Source organism: Mauremys reevesii, linkage group 21 (genome assembly GCF_016161935.1).
Source record: "Mauremys reevesii isolate NIE-2019 linkage group 21, ASM1616193v1, whole genome shotgun sequence".
Taxonomy (NCBI): Eukaryota; Metazoa; Chordata; order Testudines; family Geoemydidae; genus Mauremys; species Mauremys reevesii.
Window position 1 is genome coordinate 18,494,092 of NC_052643.1, and position 26,243 is coordinate 18,520,334.

Here is a 26,243-nt window from a genome sequence, read left to right on the forward strand (position 1 = left end):
AATAAATAAAAGCCACCTTTCTTACCAGTGAGTTCAGATCTCATCCTAGCATACACATACAAATCACTTCTTCCTGTGCTGAAATGCAGCCTGCTCTGGGATGGAACGTGGCAACAGTTTAACAGCTCAGAGTGACACTGCACAGTGGTCTAGGACAGGAATTGAGCCTGGGCACTGGAGCCAAAACCTCTACCCGCAATTCATCTGTGTATGGAATGCATAGCTCAACAAGGCCCTGATCCTGGAGAAAGTAAATAAGGAAGTGTTATTTACTGCTTCTCATAACACAAGAACTGGGGTCACCAAATGAAATTAATAGGCAGCAGGTTTAAAACAAAAGGAAGTATTTTTCCATACAACACACAGTCAACCTGTGGAACTCCTTGCCAGAGGATGTTGTGAAGGCCAAGACTATAACAGGGCTCAAAAAAGAACTAAATTAAGTTCATGAAGGCTAGGTCCATCAATGGCTATTAGCCAGCATGGGGAGTGATGGTGTCCCTAGCCTCTGTTTGCCAGAGTCTGGGAATGGGCGATGGGATGGATCACTTGATGATTCCCTGTTCTGTTCATTCCCTCTGAAGCACCTGGCATTGGCCATTATCGGAAGACAGGACACTGGGCTAGATGGACCTTGGGTCTGACCCAGTCTGGCTGTTATGTTCTTATGGATCTTTCACTTGGGACTCTCAGCACTACCACGCTATAAAATGTATAACAACGCTCTGAAGAAAAGCTCTGGATTGATCAGGATCTGACCTGAGTTTTACCTCTTCAAAACACAGGAACTCCACTGCCCTGATTCTGCCATGAGAAAATCCCTACTCTAAAGATGTGGTCTTTAAAAGAGTGGGGGCATAGAGTGATCTCTGAGGTAATAAACAACATGGAATTAGAAAGGCAAACATCACAAAAGCATGGTTGTAAATAAACACACCGTAGCATCCAGATCCCGTGCACCATTTCACAAAAGCCACGAGGTGGTGCTGCTCCAACAGTAAGCTGCAGAAGGAGAGAAAGCTGTTATGAAAGGTGGCATTGCCAGCAACCAGTCTTCCACAATTGGAGGCACTAGTGAGCAGACGGGAAGAGTTACCCCTTGGCACACATGCTTCAAGGTGGGGATGTGGGGCTGGTTAAATTCTCACACTTGCCCTATTTTAAACCCACATAAAGCACCAGCCTGACAGCTCGGAAGACTGAAGTTGCCAAGCTAGCTACAGAGCACAGACAGCAGCAATGCAAGCTGCTTCTTGCCAGTGCATCTTACTGCCCAACCCTTACTTGGAGAGGCACTCTGATCAGTTGGGCCTCTGATCAGAGACTGTTGACAAGAGGCAATTACAGTGCAGTACATGAGGTGGACAATTTTCCCCCAGGAAGTTGGCTGAAACTCACCAGCTACCAACTGACTATCAGCTATTTGGTCAATATCAGCTTGGACTGGATAGGAATTCGTCACCATTGGTCTAGCTTCCATTCCTAATTACTTGAACCAGCCATTCTCCACTTGCTAATTGTGACAGAAGAGTTTTTAATTTGAAGACTCCTCTTGGCTTCCACATGAGTATCACATATTTGTTACTATTCTCATTAATGGTGGCAATGACTCCTTACATCTCCATAGCACCAGAGCTCACCAACATCCGTCAGCACTCTGCTGACGTCGTATATGAATAAGGATAGTTTCCCTCACCGCTGGGATGCAGCTACGTCTGGGGTTGAATCCTCATAGCCATTGTGCACCAGTAACTGGACAGATCTCATGAGAGAAAGTGAAGAAATACTGATTCAGTTGAATATTTGGAGGAATTTGAGATCAGCTGAGTAAACGTGGGGAATACGCGTAAGAGAGGCTACCCTGTGTTTTAGCTATATCTTTTGGATGGAAACATAGTTGCTTCCAAGGAATTCTGCTGTAATTCACTGCAGCACTGAAGGCGTTAGGGCCCTGAGGTTTACACTGTCTCTGAAAACATTTGAGCATACATAGCTTAGGGGGCCTTCAGGAAGCTCAGACTGACAGACTATTGAGCAATGGGATCGTCTGCAAAGTGATAATATGTGAACGTGACCCTGACCTCGCCTCACTTATTGCAGGGACAGTATCTGTACAAAACCCTCAAGCATGGAGTGTGTTCCTGTGTGTGACTATAAAGTGACCTGCTGAGTTATGCTGCTCTGTCACTTTCAATATGCCACTGGGCTTCATAATCCCAAACGACTGAGAAAAATGGGGAGGGCTGATCCCTTACAAGGAGAAGCTGATCTTTTTCCATCACATGGATTGTCCACTAGATCTGACCTTGGGTGAACCTTGAAGCTTGTTGATGAGATGGAAGCAGCAAGATGGACAGGACAGGGATATAAAGGAAACATTAATCATGCAATCACATGGCTGTTTGTTGTACTGGGTTTAAATTTACACCCTAGGCAACTTTTAGAGGTGCCTTTCCCTGGGAATTGCACACAACATAGAGATAACTCAGTCTGGAGAAAACTGCCTACCACAGGTAGGAGATTCCTCCTTTTCCCTCTGGGAGAAGGAAGAGTGAATTAAATGCATTGAATTTTTCCCCTTTTACTTAGGCTTAGCAAATCCTAACCCCTCTGTTATGCATCTTATCCCCTGAGGGAGAACATGAGCATATGAGAGAGTCCCTTTCACACCAGGCTGTGTAGGCTGTCAGCAAATGACAGACTTGGGTTTTTTAAAAAAAACATTTCATTGTGCTCTCTGTTATGTCTGCAGAAACAACTTATTCTGAACCCAGCAGCTCTTCGTTATTGGCAATGTTGCCCTGGCTACTGCATTCACGTCACTCATAATATTCTGGCTGTGCTGAAAGCCTCAGCATTTCTGTCATTCCAGCTTCAAACACATGAAAAGCAGGAGACAGGCAGAGCAAGAGGAGTGAAATTTTATCTACTAAAAGGACAACGTGGATACAACGCTGGTAACTTCGGAAGAAAAGGTAAGAAACTTTGATACTACTGCTGTGTCTAACTACAATAAAGTGACTATAACAAAAAGATATACTGTTAGCATTTCCTTAAAATGCACAGGTAGCATTTGCTTACAAAGTAATTTCACTTATTAAAACTAGAGGTACTAGCAGACCCCAAAGAGACACAGCCCACCTTGTTAACACACGTATCTGCATCTGAAACACTGTTTTGAATTCTGAGCTCTGTAATAACTTTCAGAACCTGTAGCTTTGCTCTCTGTGGCTTGCTAGTATAAGGACTTAATAGGTAATTGCTGGTCTATTTCAAAAGAATTTACTTGAATGGCATCACCATTAAATTGACAAACTGAAAATAGCTGGATTTGATCAACAGGTTAAAGAAAATCCCTTCTTGTTTCTCATATTTTTACTGGAGTGTTTTCACTGGCATAGCATAATAGCAAAATGAATTAACCGCAAACAGTCCTCTTCTTAAATGTGCTCACACACTGTAAGGAGTAAAGCATTTAAACCACATCTGATCTGTTTGAAAAGTTGCATTTTTCCTCTTATACCCGAACCACCTTGCTCTGCTATAGACAGTACAGTGGTTTTTAATAAAATATCACTCAGATTAGAATGGTATAAGAAAACAGGCACTTTATATACAGTTTGTTTTGTCAGCACCAAACATCATAGGCTGTGTCATTTTTACTCTCTGTTCGTTGTGTAATATGAAAAGCCCAGACAATATTAGTTTACTTGTTACTGCTCTATACTAGATTGTGTAAATGTGCAGGTTTCTCTTCCAACACAACTTTTATATTAAAAAAAAAAATCTATAAGTTCCCCCCTGCACATTCTGGAACCCCCTGAAATGGGGACAATTCAGAAATGATTTTCAAACTCTCTGTGGTTTCTGAGTCTGAACTTTAGTATTATTATTGAGACACAATGTTCATAATTTCCATTTGTTCTTACAAAGCATGGTGTGTGCTCATTGGGCTGCAGACAGCCTGGCATGAAGTCAGTCCTGTGAGTCAAATGTGCCACCTATTCTTTGACTTTGTGCGCTATTTCTGGTCACGATGTAGTTTAACTCTTAAATGCTCAAGGAAGTGGTGGCATTCAGCAACAGCTCACTGCTATTGCAACCGTGCCCTGCAATAATAGTGCAGGACTCTTTAAACAATAAAAAGAGAGAGCACCAGACTTTACAAATATACACAACAGACAGACCGGGTCTCTGCCCCCGAGAGCTCACAGTGGGCTCTCAGAGAGAAGTGATTCATAGGACAACAGCTAGAGCGTGAGAAGGCAGAAGGAGATTGAAGGGCGGTTTGGGGAAGTGAGGATTGGGAGGAGAGATCTGGGGACAGAGAAGGAGAGGACTTGGTGCATGGAAAGTAGAAGGCTGTTTCAGGCCCAAAAGCAGGGTGAAAGAAAATGCAGAGCTACATCTGGGAGGAGAGGTAGGGAGATGGGCGGGGAAGGGGTCTGAGAAGCAGAGGGAAGATACCTTGGAGCTGAAGGTAGGGAAGATTAGAGATTTTACTCAGACTGTATTGTTTCCTGGGAGGAGCCAGTCTCCCCCTCTTTTCTCCTTTCTCAGAGGCCCTAAGCGGGGCCAGCACATCCTTTCCCCTGCGGAAGGCTGGACATAGCTCCCCCGGGAACTCCTGCACCAGCCAGCAGGGTGCATTTGAGAGATCTTGGGGGCAGCAGGGGGCGCTATCCAGCAGCCTTGCCAGTTCCAACTTCATGGCAAATTAATCAGTTGCTTGCAGTCAGGAGGCACGACCCTGCCCAAATGCACGTGGTCCTAGGCCCAGTGAGAGAGGAGCAAATTGGGTCAAGTGACCAGAACTGTCCTTTACACCAGCAAAAACAGAGCTGTGGCCAAATTACATCCGTGACCGCCATGCCGTCCCTGACACTTCTTCCTGCAGCCAGGGCTGACGAGAGGAGGGGAAACCGGTACAAATTACTGGGGCCCGGCGGTCCGGAAGGGGGCCCGGCTTCGTCGGCCCTGTTTAGCTGGTCCGCCCTTGCTGGGGGGCCTGAAAAATTTTTTTCACCGGGGCCCAAACCCGCTCTCGGCGGCACTGCCTGCAGCTGTCCTACCCCTTGCATGCAATCGGTGGCCATCAGATCATGCAGCCGCCCTGTCCCTCATATGCTGTCAATGGCCAGCAGACTTTTGATCTGTCAAGCATGTGGCACCCTCCAAGGTGAGGCTCCTCTGTTGTGACTCACCAGAATAGCTTCTTTTTAACTGTGCCACATGCACTATCTCCTGAATTAGATGTTGAATCCCTTTGCATACCTGTAATATCAGCCTTTCTGTGTCATCTTCCTCCAGATGTCCGGTGGGATTTTCTCTCCTTTGGAAAACCTCTGCGACCTGGATAATGCCAACTGCCACCCTCTGGTATGTTTCCTGTGCCATGAGCAGTATGAGCATCCCTGCCTCCTGGACTGTTACCACAACTTCTGTGCCAGCTGCCTGCGAGGCCGGGCGATAGACAGCCGCCTCACCTGCCCTCTCTGTGGGTAAGAGCTCCTAAGTAGTGCCCACCCATAACACAGAAAGATGGTGACTTACCGGTGAAACCTATCCCAGGCCTGGCTAGGTGCCCATGCTCTGCAGTAGAGCACCACAGAAACACAGGTGCAGAGCATGCTGACAAAAATACCAAGCACGCATTTCACACATGGGAGTCTGAGTTAGAGGGTCCAGCTCTGCCCATCAACAAATACCCAATGCAGCTAGCCAAGTGCAGCATTAGGCACCTAAGTCTGAAAGTTAGGCCCAAAGAGAAACAGTGGCATTTCTTCTCTTACACTCTCTGGGCTGACGGCCTGCTCAGTGCTCAGTTGGTTTATGTACATTGGTATTGTGCTCAAAACCTGACCTGGGAGCAAGGAACACATCTGAAATGAAGATGGGTCTAAGTTAGCTATATTTGAATTTGTTGCAGTGTGGAAGGGTGAATGGGAGCTGTTCCATTAACTCCACTCCTGAGAGTTGGGCCAGACCTCAAGCTAATAATGGCTTTTGTGGTAGCTTGGGTAAGGATGGGGGCTGGGCTACACATGAACCAGCACTGAAATAGCCTTTTCTCCCCCCTCCAATTACAAAACATTTCAGGCCAAATCCTGCCCTGAACCAAAATGGCTTTTGTAGTTGGAACAAAAAGAAATTGCATTTAACAATTTAATACAATATCAACATGCTGGACTGTGTGTTTCTGAGAACTGTGGTTGTATGGATATATATGATATGCTACAGAATAAGTCTTGGGTTTTTCTGGAGCATATTGTACATCTTCAGTTGCACTGTATTTGTTTTCATTTTTATTCCTTTCAATAATCTGATATTAGTGTAAGTGAAGACAGGAATTATTTAAGTACTGTCTCTCTGGCTTCTTCTATAGGTTCCTATCACTGTACATACAGATACTTTTATCGACTCTTATCTGTGAATCATGCAGTGCTCTCCTTGTTATTAAACAATACTGTAAAAATGGGGAGTGTTAGTGGTTTCTGCTCTGATGTGGACAGTCCTGTTTGAAGGTAATTTCTATCACTGTATTAGTAACAATAATTTGGGGTGCATTACATTCTAACCAAACCAAGTTCATCTACATGAAACTTGAGTGCCTCAAATTCTCAAGAACACATTACTGATGATAGCAGACATGGTGGAAAATTTACCATTGGACTTGGAATGCTACAATACACCTCTGCTTTTCGGTAGTACACTCTAAGGATTAGGGAGTTTGCTTTCACTTCACAGGCATGAATTGACAACACTGTGCAGGACTTTGAATTCCAAAAAAGGAATGAGAATAGCAGGGCAGATGATTGTCATTTATTCTAGTAAATAGGATGATGTGTATCAGGCTCACTGTAGTTGCCAAAGACATTTGAGTCTTAATGGAGGGCTGGTAGAGGCAGAACTGAATCCGAGCTGTGTTCTGGAATGTGTAGTTAGAACTATCCACAAAGCACTGGAGGAGGTTAATGTTGTACCTTATTAGATTTCACCTTTAATGTATACAGAGATCTGTAGAGTTTGCCCTTAGGGGAAATGGAGATTTGATGAGAATCCAGTGAACTGCTCATTTATGCCTGTTCTTTTTAGATGAATACAAATTACAAAGATTAAAATAAATCCCATGAGTTTTTTTTTGTTTTTGGTTACAATCAGCATGGGAAAGACTTCAAGCAATACCTGTCTGCCTACAAATTGTGTGGCTAGTCCACAGCCTGAAAAATAATGTTCTCTATTCACAGCTCTTGTTTTTAATTATAAGCAGTTACAAACCATCACATTTCTGTGAAATTAATTAAAATAAAGCTCTAGGTACCAAGCAGGCCGCATCACCATCGTATCTGGACAACTTGCAGTCTCTAATGTTATTATCCTAACAGCAGCCCTGGGAGGCAGGGCAGGGCTTTTACCTCCATTGTACAGATGCGAACGGAGGCACAGAGAGTCTAAGTGACTTGTCCAGGGTCACAGTGAGTCTGTGGCAGAGCCGGGAATTGATCCCAGGTCTCCTGAGTTCCAAATACTGAGCCAGCCTTCCTCTCACTGGTGAGGGTAACATTTTCAAAAGCACCTTAGTTACTTAGGAACCTGAGCCCCATTGACTTGCACTGAGATTTAGGCTTCAAGTCACTTAGGCACTTTTGAATTTTTTTCCCTGGATCTCAGACTTGATGATGTAAAATACACGTGCCCAGAGGGGGTCAGGATGCCTGGTGGTAAAGCCCCAGAAAAGCTGGAGAAGCTGTGTCTAGCTCTGCTCTTATACATGGCCTGTCACCACAGCATCTGAGTGCTTCGTTGTCAAGCTGCCTTTGTGCCTATGAAATACGAGGTTCTAATCACAATGGTTTCAGATGTGAACAGCTGCAGAACACACAAGTTCTACTTATAGCTCCACAAGAATTCAGGAGAGCTCACTCCCCTGCCAGGGCAGGCCAGCAATGGGAGAAGCGCAGTGAGTGTGTCCCACTCTACACTGGACAAGTGATCACCCTGAGAAGCAGAATCACTGCAGCCCTACGGCCTGATCTGGCAGGGGCTGAGCTTTCTGGCCCCTATCCAGCAAAGCACTTAAGCATGTGAGTAACTGTAGGTTTCTGAAGAGCCCCACTGGAGTCAATGCTCAGCACCTAGCAGGACTGAGCTGCTAGGCAGGTGGATTTCCCTAGCCAAAAAATGACTCCTGGCACTTACAGTCTGAGCTCTGCGGGAAGGGGCTGGGTGAAACCAGATAGGTTTGTTTCACTCTTAGGGGGTTTATTTTTAAATTTAAAAATAGAAAATACCACATAAACTGTGTTGGGATTTTTTAACTGTTAACAAAATTGTGTAGCTTAAAGAGGTGCTGGCCCTTCCTGGAAATCTTTGGAAACAGTTCTGGTTAGGGACTATTCTGTCTCCATGACCTAGACGTTTGCTCTCTTCCTCCCCACTCTACTAAAGACAACTACATGCAGAGAGAGACTCCATCTCTTCCAGTTTCAGCTGCTAAAAGCTGTTCATGCTATGTTTGAGATGGCACAGTATTGTGCAGAAGTTGCTTCAGATAACTGTTTAGCTTGGAACTGGTTTTGGTATTAAAATTGGCAAATAATCCAAGATTTAACATCAAAACCTAAACTCTCCAAAACTCACCCCCCAAAAACCAACAAAAGCATAAACAGCAAAGGAAAATATTGACGTACCCGCCCCTGGATGGATAGATTTCTGGACTAAAAGTCATAGACTGGTAGATGTTGCTACTTAAAGCAGTTCAAGGGAACTGTTGCTCAGAGCCAAGTGAGACCAAACAAATGTTATTTTTAGGTGTTCACTTCTGGCTTTTGTTTGCTGGGTGCATCTCAGGCACTTTGAAGGGGCTGTTCAGATATCATTAGCATGAAGTCAGAGGTTATATAACAGAAGCAAAGAATTACATATTTTAAAATTACTTAATTAAAACAGGTTTCAGAGTAGCAGCCGTGTTAGTCTGTATCCGCAAAAAAAACACAGGAGTACTTGTGGCACCTTAAAGACTAACAAGATTTGTTAGTCTTTAAGGTGCCACAAGTACTCCTGTTTTAATTAAAACAGATCAGCTGGAGTAAACATTCATTCTTTTCTGCAGAAAAACAGCACTCTCCAGTCAGTGTGTCATGCAAACTCCCCACTCATATTGGCTAAATACGAACACTGTTAGATTAGGGCAAGTCAGTTCTAGTCTTGCGAGCAAATGTGCCAATGCAAAGAGACCACAGGCATTACCCACAACTATGTACGTAGCACCAGCATGCTAGGGGTGAGGCACTCTGGCGGGGAAGCCAGAACTGCCCCACTACCCATGTTGTGCTGGGGATACAGAGAGGCCTTTAGGCAGCGGGGCTGCCCGTCTGGAACCTTGCATCAGCAGGATGGGCATTTTTTAAGGTGTCCATGGCAGTGTTTGTGGGTTGCTTATATTAGCCCCCTTCAGAATGCCTGTGCACCAGGTGCCTGAGCTCACCAGGGACTCCCCCATCATTAGACAGCTTGGGCTAGATTTCCCAAAGTACTGAGGTGCCTGAAGCTGCAGGCAAACACCTGGTGGGGTTCACTAAGGCACAGCTGTTCCAGCTGCAGAGCAGCAGCATTGCCACTGACTGGTGGAAGAGGAGGGAATAGGCTAGGAGCCTGGGCTGCTGCCTTTGCTTCCAGAGGGAGAAGGGCAGGTTTTCCAACCACGACACCTCTCCCAGGTAAGTTATCCAGAAGTCATGCATGCAACAGCCTTTAACTCAGGGACTCCAGGCTCCATACCCACAATCAGCTGCCCAGGTATCCAGCAGCTGCATTTCTGGGAGGATTATTTCATGTTTGTGATACACACATGGCTGGATTCACCTGTATTCTGCATGTCTGACTGGTGCTTGTGCCCAGCTCTGCAGCCAGGCTCAGTAACAGTCACTGGCAAGGCAATACAGAGGCGCACAGGGCAATTTTTCACTCTATTGGCAGCATGAATGGAGCCCCAATGAGCTATCACTTCCTCCCTGATCACGTTCAAGCTAATATTTCAGCAAAGCAAACAGACACTGACTCTGAGCAGAGCAGCTATTTGGCACCAGATCACACTCTTACTTGTTTTCTGGTTTATAACATTACTCTCACTAGAAAGTCTTGTGTGTGTTGTGCCCTGGGTTATTTTTAAATAGCCCTTCTCCCTACCCCTCATGAACAGTAGGTATATGCACCCATAAGCTATTGTCTCATTGGGGACGGAGGCTTTTAGCAGCTTTTGCAGAGGCAGCAGTGAACACCTTAATTGGGACGCTCTCTTATTAAAGATGTCTCCCAGGAAGCCAGTTCTGCCTAATGGCAGTGAACAGCAATGACAACTGCTTAATCAGACCAGCACTGGCATGAGTCTGCTTAGTAGGGACTCCGTGCTTTAGCCTGAAGGTAAAGTGGTGGAGCAGCAGGGGTGAAATGCGGAGGTCTTGTCTTTATACAGAAGTTGCCCAATGAAAATGAAAAGAAAGAAGAATTGTAGATGCAATGAAGCTGCCATGCAGAGCGTCCCCTTCACTCAGGCACAGTCTGAGTCTTGTTTGACTGTTTTTAAGTGCATCAGCTGCCTGCCTTTTCCTCAAACTCCAACACAGACCCAAACTCTCTGCTTATGGATGCAATTGCTAGATAGGGTCAGCCTATAAAACTCCCGTTAACCCATGCCCCACCTGCCACATACTACGTCCTAGCCAGGTGCTCTCAGCCAACCAGCTCTCCATCTCCCAGCAGGCTGCAGCACACAGGCCTCTGGAGAGAACACTGGGGCTCTCCAGACAGCAGGACCGGAGGAGTGACTCCCCTGTGCTCCACAGCCCAACAGGCAGGTTTTATTAACTACCTCTGTCAAGCAGCACAGTAGCTGAGCCCTGGCAACAAGAACTTTACCTGCATTACCACAGCAGGAGCCCCGGCTTGGGGGCTGAGCTGCCCCAATTCAACTCACCGGAGTCATGGCCAGAACCCTTTTCAGCTTCACACAGCTTGCCTGTCGCTAGGGGTTTGACAGAGCAAGGGGCTGAGTGATGCAGTGTTTAACTCTGCTTTACTACTCTCCAAATTCACTCCTGATCTGTTGTAACAAGAAGTTACTGGGGCTGAGAATCAGTTCAGATGGTCATTAAAATGCCACAGCATACACACAAACCCTTTCTAAATTCTCCCCACCTAGTGTTCTCAGCCCTGTCCTCGGCCCATCCCTCCTCACTCAAACACAGAGTCCAAGGGCATCTGGTTCGCTAGATCGCTACCTCTCCCTCTTGCTCTTTGTAACATAATACACATGCACATTTCTGCTGCAGTTTTCATAGGATTCTCCATTTTGTTTAAATCAGAGTGCTTTATGCCCAGTACCCGGAGGGCTGCAGAGCAGGGCGGGCAATGCGAGATGCTGCTGTATCCAGCCCAGCCCAGCCCTGCAGCAGGAGAACCAAACCAAGTGCCTGGGAGGTAAGTTATCTGGCTGGTATTAGTACAATACGTCTCTCTCTCCATGCCGTGCCAGACTATTAATAGACAAAGACAACAGACAAGCCCCCTGCAAGATATCTCTGGGCTAAGAAGTCTTTTCTATCGGTAACTTGGTGCCCCCGAACGTGGCCATGTTTGATGAAGCTGGGCAATGATGAAGCACTGCCAGCTGCAGAGAGCCCTTTAGTTCCATGATTAGTTTGCTGGGAGATGCAGCCTGGAGCGATGAAACCCAATCCCTCACAGGTGACTGGTGGGTGAATCATCATTTCAATCCGACTCAATGCGCTCATTGTCCAGGGGAATGAGACTTCAAAGTTCCTGTCATCTCTGCGAACCTGCGTTTCGAGAGACACTCTCAAGAAGGGGCTGGAGTGGCCGTGGCTTGGTGTCTGGTTGCGCTGTCGTCATACTGTTTTGGTCCTGGGTTTTACTGGAAGTGTCAAAGTGGCTACAGTAAAGATTTCCACGATGCTTTTAAAGGAAATGGATGAATATATGTAAGGGTGATTCCTTTCTCTAGCATTCATGGGGAGCTGCAGTTTGCCAGGAATTGGGTACAGTCTGAGCTTAACTGTGAGTGACATTTCTCAGGATCAGCACTGCTATATCTTCATTGATGAGCCTTCATTTTTTCCTTTTTAACTATTTTGCTAAAGCAAGCCAGTGTGGTCAGTGCCAGGGGAGCTTAGCCCTGGTCCTTGCAGGTGCTTGAATTCTGACTTTTCACTCAGACTAATCATGCGTTCACCCAAATTGGAAGTATTTCACTAACATTATTTGATTACTTTTAATGTGGCACTCTTGGTTTTAAGGGTTTCAACAAAGCCTGTGTGTGTATATATATATGTAGGGGGACTCAGGCGTTGTCCGAGAAGGATTTCATGCAGGGATTTTGGCTTTGGACAATTTCTGTCCTCTCGGAATTCTGTTTACTGTTATTTTGGGAAAGCTGTTTGGAGGGTTGTTAGGGGAGGGGCTTCCATGGTCACCTGCTTCCCATTGGTTAAAGCTCCTCTCTGAGGAAGTCACCACATGGCTTATTTTGATGTTAATATTCCCATTCTGGATTATTATTGCTCCGTGAGATTATTCAGATGTAGCACTGTGTTAGTCTGCTCACTTCTCTCGCAATTAGACGCTAGCAGTAGCTAAGGGAATCTGGGCAGTAATGTCCAGTGCTAAACAAATGCTACAAGACTTGTGAAAATGAAAGAACCATTTCAGGCAGGAGCAGTGCCTTGCCGCAAGTCAATATTCTGGACACAGCCAGTGGATAGAGCCACATGTAGGCAAACTGAATTTAAAGATTGAGTGTAAACAAGAAAGCACCGAAGGGGCAACATACTAGGATTTCACATCCTGGAATTCATCAAGCATGGCTATTCCAAGACTGAAATGACCCTTGCAGCAGCCTGTGGAATGAATCACACAAAAGTTTTGATTAGAAAGTCACTGGAGCTCAGCAAATGCTAACATTAAATGGCCATTCTCAGCATGTCCCACCCTGTACACTCCTAGGAGCCAAGCAGAAACGTGTGGGATACTGCTAACATAGCGTGTGGAGATTTTGACAAACCTTAAGAGAGTTCACCATGCTCTCTCTGGGAAGAGCCAGGGCAGGAAACATGGCATAGAATTCAGATTGTTAAATGCTGTAGCTTAATGAAAACATTTGCAGCACAGAGGAAATGCTCTTGGAGTATGTGACAAGACAGAATTCAGCTCTGATGAAAACACCAAGATCTGAACTGTGTTCTGGAAAATAGTACAATTCATGTCCAGAAATTTCAGGTGCACGAAGGAAAAAAAAAGTCTGATCCTGTGTGACTGCATTGCAGTTTGCCTTATATCTGGGGTCACCATGCAATACCTTAATATCTTTTCACTGCAGTCCCCGGAGAGTTGTTTTCCTTTAACATTCGGTTGTTTGAATGAAGAGAAATATTTGCTTGCCATTGCCAGGGCTCATGGGCCTACCCTGTTTTGTCCTCCACAGTCATCAGTCCATAGTGAAAGGAAACAACGGGCTCCCACCTGTAGACCGGCTCCTGAAGTTCCTGGTGGACAGCTCTGCCGACTGCGAGGAGGAAGTTCAGTGTGCAAACTGCGATCAGGAGTGCAAGAAACAGGTAAGTGGCTGGTTATGTCTCCAGCTCCAGAGCCATGCCTCATGTTGCAGAAGGCAAAGGCGTACACAGCCCCTGCCCAAAGTGCTTCCAAGCTGCGGCCAATACTTCCACCTTTGGGCCCCACATACATATTTAGGTACCTATGTGAGTGGGCTGATTTCCAGAACAGCAGAGTTTTTCCAGCCACATCCTTGTTGCTTGGAGGGTCCTTTTATGATCTCCCCAAATAGACTGTGCCTGGGTCTTGAACAGTATCAGCAGCAGATTCTAGAGCCAAGCCACAGACAGCCTAGGAGTAAGTACAGCATGGCATATGGAGCTGTAACTGGTTAAAAGATGGGAAACAAAAGGTAGGAATAAATGGTCAGTTGTCAGACTGGAGAGAGGTAAATAGTGGTGTACCCCAGGGGTCTGTACGGGGTCCAGTGCTGTTTGACATATTCATAAATGATCTGGAAAAAGGGTAAACAGTGACATGGCAACATTTACAGACAATACAAAATTACTCAAGATAGTTAAGTCCAAAGCTAACTCTGAAAAGTTGCAAAGGGATCTAACAAAACTTGGTGACTGGGCAACAAAATGGCAGATGTAATTCAATGTTGATAAATGCAAAGTAATGCCCAGTGGAAAACATAATCCCAACTCTATATGCAAAATGATGGTGTCTAAATTAGCTGTTACCACTCAAGGAAGAGATCTGGGAGTCAGTGTGCATAGTTCTCTGAAAACATTTGCTCAATGTGCAGCGGCAGTCAAAAAAGCTAACAGTGTTAAGAACCATTAGGGAAGGGATAGATAAGACAGAAAATAGCATAATGCAACTATATAAATCATGGTATGCCCACACCTTGAATACTACATGCAGTGCTGGTTGTCCCATCACAAAAAGTGATATATTAGAATTGGAAAAGTTACCGAAAAGGGCAACAAAAATGATTAGGGGTATGGAACAGCTTCCATATGAGGAGAGATTACAAAGAGACTGGGACTTCTCAGCTTGGAAGTAAAATGACTAAGGGAAGATATGATAGAGGACTATAAAATTATGAATGGTGTGGAGAAAGTGAACAAGTGTTAGTTACCCTTTCACATAAACACAAGAACCAGTGGTCACCCGATTAAATTAATAGGTGACAGAATTAAAACAAACACAAGGAAGTATTTCTCCACACAATGCCCAGTCAGCCTGTGGAACTTGTTGCTGGGGATGTTGTGAAAGCCAGAACTACAGCTGGGTCCAAAAAAGAACTAGATCAGTTCATGGAGGATAGATCCATCAATGGCTATTAACCAAGATGGTCAGGAATGCTCTGGGTGTCCTGAGCCTTTAGCTGCCAGAAGCAAGGACCAGACTACAGGACATTTCATAACATCATATGATAATTGCTCCGTTCTGTTCATTTCCTCGGGGGCACCTGGCATTGGCCACTGTCAGAAGACCGGACACTGGGCTAGATGGACCATTGGTCTGACCCAGTATGGCCGTTCTTATGTTAAGGGGTCTGTACTATCCTGCCAATCTCCTTAGCTGTGGTGTGGATGAGAGGACTGGTCAGTTCCAAAATCAACCATTCAGTCCTTAGCCTCTGCTGAGACTGCCACCAAGGGGGCCAATTAGTGCCAATCATGGCCGTGGGGTTGTGTGTGACATGGACACCTGTCTGCTCAGAACTGTACAGAGACCAGCTCCTGCTTTCAGACCCAGCCGCTGGCATTCCTGGTCTGGACCAGAGCACAGCAGGGAGCTGGAAAGGAAAGGCCTTTTCTTTTCCCAGTCCCCTGCACTAGCCAGACAAAAATACGTCCAAAAGGAGCTGCCAAGGATTAGGCAGAGAGAGAAAACACACACGCCGTCCTGCAATGTCTCGTAAGACAGCGCTACACTTAGGGTCAACTAAGCACGTGCTCAGTTAAGCTAAAGGACTAAAGCAGCAGAGAGGTTCTGTTCCGTTCCCTCCATTCGTCCTGTGTTACTTTGTCTGCACAGAACCAAAAAGCACAAGTCCAGGGAGAACGGGTGGACGTGTTTTGCCAGGTCAGAGAAACGTGGCAAACACTCACCACCTTTTGGGCCAGGTTTTTGCCTCGCTCCCAGCTGTGGAGCCCCTAGCCATCTGGTGAGGTTTCCTGTGTTGTGGGCCCTTAAAGTTGGGCTGCAGACAGCGTGTCGGAGTATTTGCTCCCTATACTTGAGACGTTTCTGCTTGTAACTTAAGCCACATAAAGTGCACGTAGATACTGCAGCAATGGGCATCTCAGAAACACACTTAATAACAAGGGATAAATGGCACCAGAACTCTCAAGTGGCAGGTACTTCGTTATTCTGGAATGAATGGAAGTAAATTTCCCTGCCCGTGGCAGCTTTGTCATCTCAGCGCTCCCCTAGAGAGCGAGGCAAGTGAAAGTCAGATAACGGAATGTGTGGCTGATATAGCAAAGAGCTTCAAGGAGATTCCTGGTTCCAAAGGTTACTCCAAGGACATAAGCTATCCCACCAGGGATGCCAGGGCAGCCCTATGGCCTGTCTCTTTCCCAGCTTCTCTGCAGCCCTGTGGGTGCGTCCCTCCCTACTTGCTCGCTGCTGCCCTCTTGCTGCTGCATTGAGGTCTCAAGGCTGGATTTGGGCGTCTGGTTTATTTCCCTGAGCATGCGCTGCAGTGTCAGACCCACGGTGCTGCCTGGGGAAGGTTACACTTTTCCCCCAGAACAGGGACCTGGGACAGTTGGAAAGGAACCCACCAGGTGAGGAGGTAGGCGCTTTGCTGAACCATTCCCTCCAGTTTACTCCCACCTCCCGTTTCTGGACTCCAGATGGCCAGACTGAGGCCTGGGCTAGTTTATCTCAGCTGGCCTCAGGAGTGGCAGAGCTCACTTACCTGCTGTCCCTGTGCTAACTGAAAGGGTTAGCAGCTGTTGGATTTCAGAGCGCGGGTCGCAGACACTCAGATTTTACCTTTTCTTTAAATTGGTTTTGTTCGTCCCACCCTTGATGCTGCCTCTCTTGCTGCACTGCTGTGAGAGATGCAAATATCTTGATGTGACAGTCTGAGGAATCTGTCCATGTACGACTGTGTGTCTCTCTTTCAAACTACTCGCTCCATTGTCATTGCAAGGCTGGCCTGGGCTCTCTCTGCTGTCCTTTTACCTCCATCTTAGACTGAAATTCCAAGGCAGTGATACAGGGCTAATCATGGAGGGTCATCAAACCTTGATGATCCTCTAGTCAAATGGAAGCATCGTAGGACAAAACGTTGGCTACCCCTCAGAAGAGCCAGTCTGTCCAGCTGATCAGGTAACTAAGCCAACTGATCACTGGGTGGGGAACTTTGATCCCTTGACAAGGCTGATTAGGGGGAGTCACCTGACAAAGAGGAGTGGAAGTTATAAAAAGCAGGGTCTCACAAGCCATAGGCGGGGGCAGGGGAAGACAGCAGAACAAAGCTGGCTGCAGGAGAGGGAGAGAGACTCAGTTCAGAGAAGCCATGTGCAGGAGGGGGTTCCTGGACACCCTACAGGACTTCGACCAAACCCCAAAGAATGGTCATGAGTTGGGAGGAAGCTGAGGCCGAGAAGGGCATGTAGCTGTTTTATGGGTTTTACCTGGATTCTGTATCTCTCGTGTTCTGTCTAAAGTGAAGTGTTAGAAACCTTTGCAAAGCCTGTGTGTTAAACCTTTGCAAAGCCTTCTCTGTCACGTGTCCCTGGAGAGGTAAACAGTCAGCCAGCCACAGTGCCCACAAGGTGGAGCTCTGAGAAGGGGTGTGCTTACGCCAGGGGGGAACGGGGAATCAGCACTGGTCCGAGCGGCCATGGGCAGCTGACCCCGGAAGTCCCACTTCTGTAAAGGGGTCACAGACAGGGCCTCTGCCCAGGAAATGGGCCGGAGAGGCCAAAGCCAGACAGTGCTGGACCCTACCCAGACCAACTGAGGCTTAGCACATGAGTCCAGCATGGTAGGACCCTGGGGAGGGTCCAGCAGGGGAAGCCTGACCAGGGCAGTGCTAAGCACAAAGCTGACACCTGCCCTGTTTGTCCTGGACCCGGGACTTGGCCATGGTAGTTTCTGGCTCAGAGACAGACAGATGCCCCCTCAGCTGAGAAAAGCCATTTCTAATTGCACTGATGAGAGCTCAGGTGTTCAGCCCTCTTTGGGGTTTGTTCTGCGTTTGCCCATCAGGAAATGGACACCATGTATTTCTGCAACACCTGTAACCAGCCCCTCTGCAGCAAGTGTCGCGAAGAGACCCACAAAGCCAAGATGTTCTCTCGCCACGAGATTGTCTCCTTGACTAAGCGCACTAAAGACATCCACAAGAAATGCTGTGAGTACCTCCCTGCTCCACCTGGGCAATTACACACAGGGAGCGCAGGAGGATTAACACTGGCCTATCAGTGTCACCTTCCCAACTGAATCCAGGGTCTCTCCTCTCTGAGCTGCAACCACAGACCAGAAGCTGTGTATTCCGTTACTTCCCCGTGCCGGGTGCCAAGCCCAGTAACTGGCTCTCCCCCCAGCAACGGTGTGCAGTCCGGATCTGCTCGTTACTTTCCCCATCAGTTTGCATGGTGAAGGTGCAGTTAGCACATGAAGACAGTTACTCACCAGCTTCTATGTGAAGCAGCACTGTGCCAGGCTAACGAATAGCACATCCTGTGCAGATTGCACCTTCTGTACAAAGGATTCAGGTGTAAACACAGGTGGTGGCCAGGGTTCCCAGGAACAGCTACCTGCAAGGTGCGCATATAAGGAAAGTGTTTATTAAAAGGGCTACACCCTTGAGCAGTAACCTGCATGTAGCCTTCTCCAGTAGGCCCCACCAGCCAGAGACACGGGCTGCTCAGCCGGAGAGCCTGCAAGTCAAAGTGGTGGTGTCTGAACAGAGCAGGCAGCAAGGCTGGAGCTGGGATACATCACTTATGGTCAGGTGGCCGAGCTGTCACAAGTAAGAGCTCCTCAGAAACCTGGTAGGAAGAGACATCTCCAGGCTCAGAGGGGTGGACCCAGCTCACCTATTGCATATCCTCTCCCCTAAGGATGGAGCTGCCCCTAGAGTCTGAGCTGCGCTCTCTCGAGGGAGCTTGTTTAACTCTGGGATGAATGTTTGTTTGTTCCCAGCTCTTCACGAGGAACCTTACATCATGTTTTCAACAGAGAAAAAATCCATGCTCTGCATTAACTGTTTCCGGGACATGCAGGTGTAAGTAGCAGAGGTGTGGTCTCCCTGCCCCTCACCCAGCCCTTTGCAGATGGGGCAGCCTTAGCCTGCACTCACCCTTTTCAAACTCCTCCCTAAGCCTTGGACATTATGTTCCATGGAGGCTGCAGAAAAACCGCCTGAGAGAGGAGATCCGCTACGGCAGCATTTAGGTGCTGCAGCGAGGACCCTATTGCTAAGCCTGAGAGAGAACGGACACAGTATCTTCTTTGCAGATGTGACTATCAGGCATGGCTGCTGCTGGGCCAGGGCCAGGGCCGGGGCCGTAAGGAGCTGGAGCTTGGGATGCCCAGCAAAGGGAGAACATGAATGGAAAGTGTCACAGACACAGAAAGCAGCAGCAGTTAATAGGAGTGGCCTGAGAGAGACCAACAGAACTTCCCAACTTGAGCAGTGAGCCCCATTGTTTGGAGTTGGAGCTATTCTAAAACAATAGCGGTTGCTGGACCTAGGGGGAGCTTGTTGAAAGGAGGAAAGCGGGAGGGAGGGGCAGGAGCAGTGTCCAGGAAGCAGCAGCAGCAGCATTACATAAGCAGGCTGAAACCAACATCATCAACCGGTCTAAGAAAGTGATGGGAAGGGGAGGCCTAGAGCAGCATTCAGAGTAACAAGAGTGCCCAGCAGGGAGACAGAGACATTCTACTTTGGGGTCAGTCAGTAATCAGCGTATGATCTGTGAGCCCTGGACTGTGACAGCTGATAGATGGGCGGGAGCAGGACACATTCATTGTTCCCATGCTGCTGCAAGAGACCCCAGTTCAAGTATCCTGCTGCCCCAGTCCTCAGGGGAGCAGAGGGTCATTGTTAGCTGCGTACATCAATAGCCCTGGCTGCTCAGACGAAAGGAGATGAGGAAGATGGTTTGCAGGTTATGCGGGATTCTGGCTGATCCTAATTCCCAGGCCTCTGCCTCTTTCAGAGAAAGCCGAGCCCACTGCATTGACATCGAGACTGCGTACATGCAAGGCTGCGAGAAGCTCGACCAGGCTGTGATGGTGGGTAGCATTTGAGAGATGCATTCTGAGTTTTAGTCTGTTGATGTTTATCATCAAAATTACTGTGGCAAGGGAACGGCACTGGGACAGCTGCTCCCGCTGTCCTCAGTATTGGAGTAAATCGTGCTTCAATAAAATGTCATTGCTCTGGGGAGTGGACAGTGCCCAGGCTCATGACACACGTCCTGGATCAGTCTGTCTGCTTTCCCCATCTTGCTTGCAACTGACTCTCCTGCTGTCTTTCCTCCTAGGCTGTGAAAGAGCTCCAGACATCCACGCGAGAGGCCATTGTCCTCCTCAAAGCCATGATTGAGGAGGTGCGCAACAGTGCAGATGAGGAAAAGACATCCATCAACTCACTCTTCAGTAGCATGCAGGTACGGAGTGGCTTCGCACAGCCACCGACTGGACCTTCTCTGTTGGGCTGCCCAGAGAGCAATGGGGTTAATTACAGCACACCGCTTCGGGGTGTTACTGCACTAACAGTGCACCCACATAAGGGGAAATCAAGGGCCTCAGATCTTCACCAAATCAGAGCAAAGGAATGATCTAACTGCCCGGATTCTCCTCTCGCTCACACTGGTGTAGCTATTGACATCAGTGGAGTTACCCCAATTGACAATGGGATAAAGTCTGGTAGAAGGTGATTCTCCTCTGAATATTTTCCCACGCAGAAGAGTATTTTGATCTACGTTATTTCACTGCTGAGTGGACATGGGGGAAAGCTCAGCAAAGCCTTTGGAATCAAGAGCAGGGAGGCTCTTTGCTCTCAGCATGGGGAGTTGTAAACTGCAGCCTCTAGCTATGGGAATGTTTGATCATTTCTACCTTTTGCAGGAGAAACTAGCAGAAAGAAAAAAGATGCTTCTGAAAGCTGTTCAAAGGTAAGGCTCACCCAGACTCAGTGGCTTAACACATTCATAATTTATTACTATGGGGATGGGATATGTAACGGACTAGAGACGGCCATGTTTTAAAGGGGAGCTATAAAAGGCTTCTGCAAAACCTCCCAATATCCCAACCCAGTAACAGAATCCACACGCAGAGGGAAGAGCAACAGATACATCTGCATTTAACGGAAAAAGAGTCAACTCCTCCTTCACACACCTGCCAAGATTAGCGTTTGAGCCTGTCCCCAGGATTCCGATCAGCTGGACTAGAGTGGAGGATCCTCTGGATTACTGCTCTGCTTTCAGGAAAAGGCTGGAACCTGACTGGCCCGTGTGTTGGGAAGAAGAGCAGACACGTTTGCAAAAGTCCACACCCCACTCTGCCCCTTTCCGTTCGGTGGCAAGAACTTCTATTGCGCTGAATGGGGGCAGGCTCAAGGCCACTGTGATAATCTTCACTAAGTTATTGTTGGGAGTGTTTTTGTTCTCCTCCCAGACAGAGTCTGCTGTCAGCGTTGGCGGCTGCATTACTGATCTCTCTCTCTCACCTCCCCACTCCCATTTTACTGGTAGCTCTAAATGGCAGGTCTTACCTATAGCTGACAGAGCAAGGCGCCCTCTGGTGTCAACATTTTTATTACAGACTAGGAGCATAAAAGTTGCTGCAGCTAATATTAGCGAGCACCTCTCTTTGCACCTGCACAGTCCTGCCCCTTCATCTAGGCCGGCTGTCCTGAATGCAGTGTGGATGTCAGCTGCCCTGCGAGCAGGGTGGCAGCTCCACGGGACAGTGACATGCTGACTCCTGCACCTGGTTTATAGTTCGGCAGGGGACAATTACAGGTTTTACTCTTCTTCCCCCCCTTCTTTTTGGTAAATATTTTTACAAAGATTTCAGCAGCTCCATTTTGCGTGCCGAGCCTCAGCAAAGGCAGCTGCCCCAGCAGAGGGGACAGTGACACGCTAGCCCCACAGAGGCAGGTGCGGATTAGTTGATTTGGACGGAGCTCTTACCTCCAGCTGCAGTAACTTGGATCCCAGTTTGAACTTGAAAAAATATTTGCCTGGAACACGAATGTCCTTATCACTGTGCAACATTTTAATATTAATACAAATGAATAACACTAAGTTTCAGGGTACTCGTCTCTTAGCCAGCGTCCAGACCATTAAACATGGCAAGTGCAGTGTACTAGCCAGCACCATCTTACTACCGGGGCTTTCCAGTCTTCTAGTCCACAGCCCAAGTTATATTAGAATGACCCCGAGCGTGGCTAAGTACACCTCTACCTCGATAGAACGCTGCCCTCGGGAGCCAAAAAATCTTACCACGTTATATCGAACTTGCTTTGATCCACCAGAGTGCACAGCCCTGCCCCGCCCCCCAGAGCACTGCTTTACTGCGTTATATCCGAATTCGTATTCTATCAGGGTAGAGGTTTATATTACCTAGTGACCTGCAAGAGCCCCAGAGAGGTCAAGGGTATTTCCCAGTAAAATACTATTAGGTTCCCTGGTGAGCTGTACCAGATTTTTTGTTTTTTGGTTTTTTTTTTGCAGTAATAAATGTATAAATTACTCCAGTCCTACCAGTTAAACTCTGGTCTGGAGTCCAGGTCAGTCTGGTCTCTAAGCTGAAGTGAAATGTTTTTTTCCCCCTGTAACTTCCAGTCAGTATGAAGAGAAGGAAAAGGCATTTAAGGAGCAACTCTCCCACCTGGCATCCCTGCTGCCCACCCTGCAGGTAAGCACATGCACAGTCCCAGCTCATGCCAGGCTATGCTACTCCTGCAATGTAGGCACCACCTCAGGCAGCCCGTTCAGTTACTTTCAAGACTCAGTTATCCTGTCCTCTCTCCCCCTGCTATGCTCATGGCCGATTACTTGTTTACTCAGGAATTATAGACGAGTTAGGGCAATACATCGGATTCTTTGGCTCTTTGAAATAGTGCAGCAATGCAGTTACCTAGAAACTCCACGATATTCGCCAGGAAAAGAAACCTGCCAGCTCCTGGAACAGCTCGTTACGCGGCCTTGGAATTGCAGTCGTGTTTGCCGCTGTTCTGCAGTAGGTCTCAAGCAGGGCTAGAGCAGAATTGTTAGAAACCTCCATGTAGCTCCATGCTGGGAGGTTGGCAAAGAGGGTGGGTGTTTGCCAGTCTGTTGGCACAGCCCACGTCGCTCCTGGGAACAGTTTTCCCAGAAAACAAGCAGTGACACTGGAGCAGGGAAACGAAGCCAAAACCTGAGCGGTGCTGAGCAGCTGTAGTTCCCATTGGGCCTAGTTACGTTCCTGTGAGTTCAGAGGAGCAGGATCCAACCCATTCACGTCAGTGAGTGGCAGGTGTTCAGTATGTCCTGAGATCTGTCCCTCTGAGGGGCGGATTCTGTGCAGCGTCATTCCCACAGGAAGGGTGGCTCTGTTGCCCATAGGGCTCTTGTTTTGTGTCCTCAGGCAGTGCAGATTTTCCATCTGGCTCCTCCAGGCGCCTCACTGTCTCTGCTGGGTTAGCACTTACTGCTTATACCTGAAATGGGAACTCCCCCAGGAGTGAGAACAGCCCATCTCTAGGTGCTCAGGCCCTCCAGGCTTGGGGGTTGCTGCAGTAGATGCGATTAACAGCACTGCTGCTTGTCATTATGTCTAGGTCCATCTGGTCACCTGTTCTGCTTTTTTGAGCTCTGCGAACAAAGCCGAATTCCTGGATTTGGGATACGTAAGTACATTCCGAGACCGGAACGCACACTAGCAGCTGGCTTCCACAAACACCAGGGAGGTCCAGAGCCACGCGTCTCACCAGGAAGCAAGGGATGGGTGAGCTGAGTACAGAAAGTACCCAGCCTTTTGCCCCAAATTCACTGACCTACTTGAGGTGGGAAAACTCTTGGTTACCCCCCCAAAGACCTTTTGTGGAGCTTCACAAAATGCCCTTCATCATCCACCTTGTAGCTTCACAAGTGCTCTTGGGTGCCCACAGGAAGATGTGGGCTCCTGGCACGTCTGAAAGCTCGGCCAGTATTGGGAAGCACGTCCAGGACTATGGCAAAAAGGCGTGGAGCTGAGCATAGCTGAAAGCTGTAACAAAATATTCTGCTTAATTTCAGCAACTGATGGAGCGGCTCCAGAAAATAGTCAAACTTCCACATCGCTTGAGACCTACGCAGACGAGCAAGGTAAACCCTTTCCTCAACTCACAGGCTCTGTTCTCTCGAGTCCCACATTCGGAAATTTAATACAACCCCCTCATGTCGGTTTTGGGGCCCTGTCCTGAACCTGCCTCCAGTTCACCTCCGAACGTCTAAGATACCAGAGTTACTGCTGCTGTTACTTCCCCAGCTCCATGCTGCCTGAAGTCCACAGCGCGTTCAGCATGCCCGTCATCTTACACAAACAGCTTGGCAGCAGAATCGCTGCCCAAGGGGTAAGCCAAGACATCAGACAGCACACGTTCGACTGGATGGTTATTTCCTGTTCCCAAAGCATCTTTCATTCTTCCTTGTATGTTGAAAACTCCTCCCCCAGCAAGCAAAGGATGGAATGGGCTGGTTTTCAGACAGAACACAGTGTCCTATACTGACTAGTTCAGGGGCTGTCTCTGTCTTGAAGCCCACTGCATTTTATGGTATCTGAGCACTGAAGGAACAGAATCCAGCTGGGTACGCCTGCCTACCAGATGTTCTAATCTGTCTCCTTTTGGCCCCCTGCAGATAAACACCGAGTACAGGGCTGAGTTTGCCCATTGCTTGGAGCCACTGTTGCTGCTGAATCCACGCCGGTCTGTGGTGGTGAGCGGAGGCAGCATTGGACCAGGGATCAGCAATGGAAACATGTAAGATGCTCAGTTTCTCAGCTACATCCTCAGGGAGGGAGAGGAAAATGACAGTCTCCATGAGCCTCTGAGATTTAGAATAAGATTTGGAGGGTAAATACTAATTTAGGATTTATACGCTGGAAAAAGTAGCAGCAATTCTAACCTGTGGCTCACACAAAATGCAGATAAGCCAGAAGGTGCCTAGGTGGCTGTTTAGCTCAGCACTGGTGGTGAATCCTGGCCAGAAGAGAGTGGTCAATGTCCCTGGGATGCTACAGTTGAGCTTCTGCTCTGCTATCTCTCAGGAGTGAATCCTGGCCGTTTGTGTCATATCTGATTTCACCTATGCCCATCACCATGGCATCTGAGCACCTTACTAAAACAGAGCCAGTGGAATCCAGCACCACTTTCTCCATGATGGGCAAAGCACGGAGGTCTGGAGAAGCATCACTAAGCACTGGTACTTTGGGGCTGGAAATCTCACAGGAGCATGTCAGAGCAGGGATGGAGGCAGGAAATGAGTTGTCTAAACATTTCAGGGAGTTTTCTTTCAATTAAACCTAATTTAAAGTTATCCCTACACACTAAAGGAGATCCACCTTCACCCAGGACTCACACAATGCAATTTACCAGAGAAACAACAATGTAAAGTTGTATTTTCAAAGGACTGAGCAGTCCTGTACACATCTGAACATATACTTAGAGGTAGAATCTGTCATCAACATACTCTAGATTAAACGGTGGAAGAAACTGGAATGCCGGGTATTGGAGTCATAGTTTGTTGGGCTATTTGGGATAGATTTTAAACACTCAGACGTCCTGTATCATTCTTCCAGCTGCCTTCTTGATTTCAGGATGACAGGAGTCTGGTCAGAAATACAGACACTGCTGTGTAGCAGTCAGGTGCTCTCCAGGAGTAAGTGCACCTTCGCTGGCCAGCTCCAGCAGACAGTAAGGCTAGTGGTGCCAGCTGGTGCAGTTCTTCCAAAATCTCCCAGACGTTCTGGGATGGGAGCTAAAGGTGCCTTGTAGTAGTTGTCTTTTGAAGAGGTTGGTATGGGATGTATTTGTACATGGGGTAAATCTCTCTCTCACTAAGTCACCAGTCCTTCCACATTCAGGGAGAAGTGACTGATAAGACTCACAGGGAGCAGCCTCCTTCCACGGTGCCTTCATGGGTTTGGAATATTTGGTTTGTTAAATTTTGAAAAATCACCCTCTCCCCCCCCCACGAAGATCACCCATGCACAGAACGACTGGATAATCAATACATGACCCTGGAAGAGCCAAACAGCCTACAGAGTAGAAAGCCATCACAGTACATCAAATAGAAAGCCGAGAGAGGGGCAGCATGCCAAGCAAATTTCAGACTGTTGTGACTGCTGAATTACCATTCAAACCCACCAGTTTTATTCCTACACTGGCATTAAGGGACCAGCACATCTTCGAGGTTCGTGCTCCTGAAAGGAACAGCCTACCAGCAAGAGTTTGCTTGCTCACAACACACCTGCTTCATTGTGCAAATTTCCCCATGCCTGGCTCTGCCAGAGTACCTGACTCCCGACCTGCAGTACCCCTGGCCCACAGGCGGCTGTTTATTTGAATTTAAAACCCAGCCCAGTGGATTGGTCTCGTAGCTCCACCTTTCCAGTGAGCTGCCCTTGACTTTGTCATGATGAGAGGTGTCCTAGGGACAATA

At 47.6% G+C, this 26,243-nt stretch overlaps 1 protein-coding gene and 1 long non-coding RNA gene across 7 annotated transcripts in view; one reads left to right on the plus strand and one right to left on the minus strand.

Moving 5' to 3' along the window:
* Positions 1-24: 24 nt before the first annotated feature.
* Positions 25-26,243, minus strand: part of LOC120387723 — a 35,673-nt gene continuing 9,454 nt past the window's right edge. The window contains exons 2-4 of one of the 2 annotated variants that reach the window (XR_005590312.1): positions 1,641-1,762; positions 938-1,002; positions 25-241 (exon numbers count right to left, since the gene is read on the minus strand). This is a non-coding gene — a long non-coding RNA (uncharacterized LOC120387723). Of the gene's footprint in view, positions 242-937; positions 1,003-1,640; positions 2,129-26,243 lie in introns of those variants that run through there. The other variant, XR_005590311.1, reaches the window with a different exon arrangement.
* Positions 2,873-26,243, plus strand: part of RNF207 (ring finger protein 207) — a 33,342-nt gene continuing 9,971 nt past the window's right edge. Inside the window, exons 1-12 of one of the 5 annotated variants that reach the window (XM_039508753.1) lie at positions 2,873-2,975; positions 5,311-5,501; positions 13,499-13,631; positions 17,812-17,956; positions 18,751-18,832; positions 19,770-19,845; positions 20,097-20,222; positions 20,683-20,729; positions 22,404-22,476; positions 23,381-23,449; positions 23,838-23,906; positions 24,441-24,562. In XM_039508753.1, coding sequence (XP_039364687.1) covers positions 5,311-5,501; positions 13,499-13,631; positions 17,812-17,956; positions 18,751-18,832; positions 19,770-19,845; positions 20,097-20,222; positions 20,683-20,729; positions 22,404-22,476; positions 23,381-23,449; positions 23,838-23,906; positions 24,441-24,562 — 1,133 coding nt within the window. In that variant the 5' untranslated portion in view covers positions 2,873-2,975. Of the gene's footprint in view, positions 2,976-5,310; positions 5,502-11,694; positions 12,000-12,034; positions 12,076-13,498; positions 13,632-17,811; positions 17,957-18,750; positions 18,833-19,769; positions 19,846-20,096; positions 20,223-20,682; positions 20,730-22,403; positions 22,477-23,380; positions 23,450-23,837; positions 23,907-24,440; positions 24,563-26,243 lie in introns of those variants that run through there. The other 4 variants (XM_039508756.1, XM_039508754.1, XM_039508755.1 and 1 more) reach the window with 4 other exon arrangements.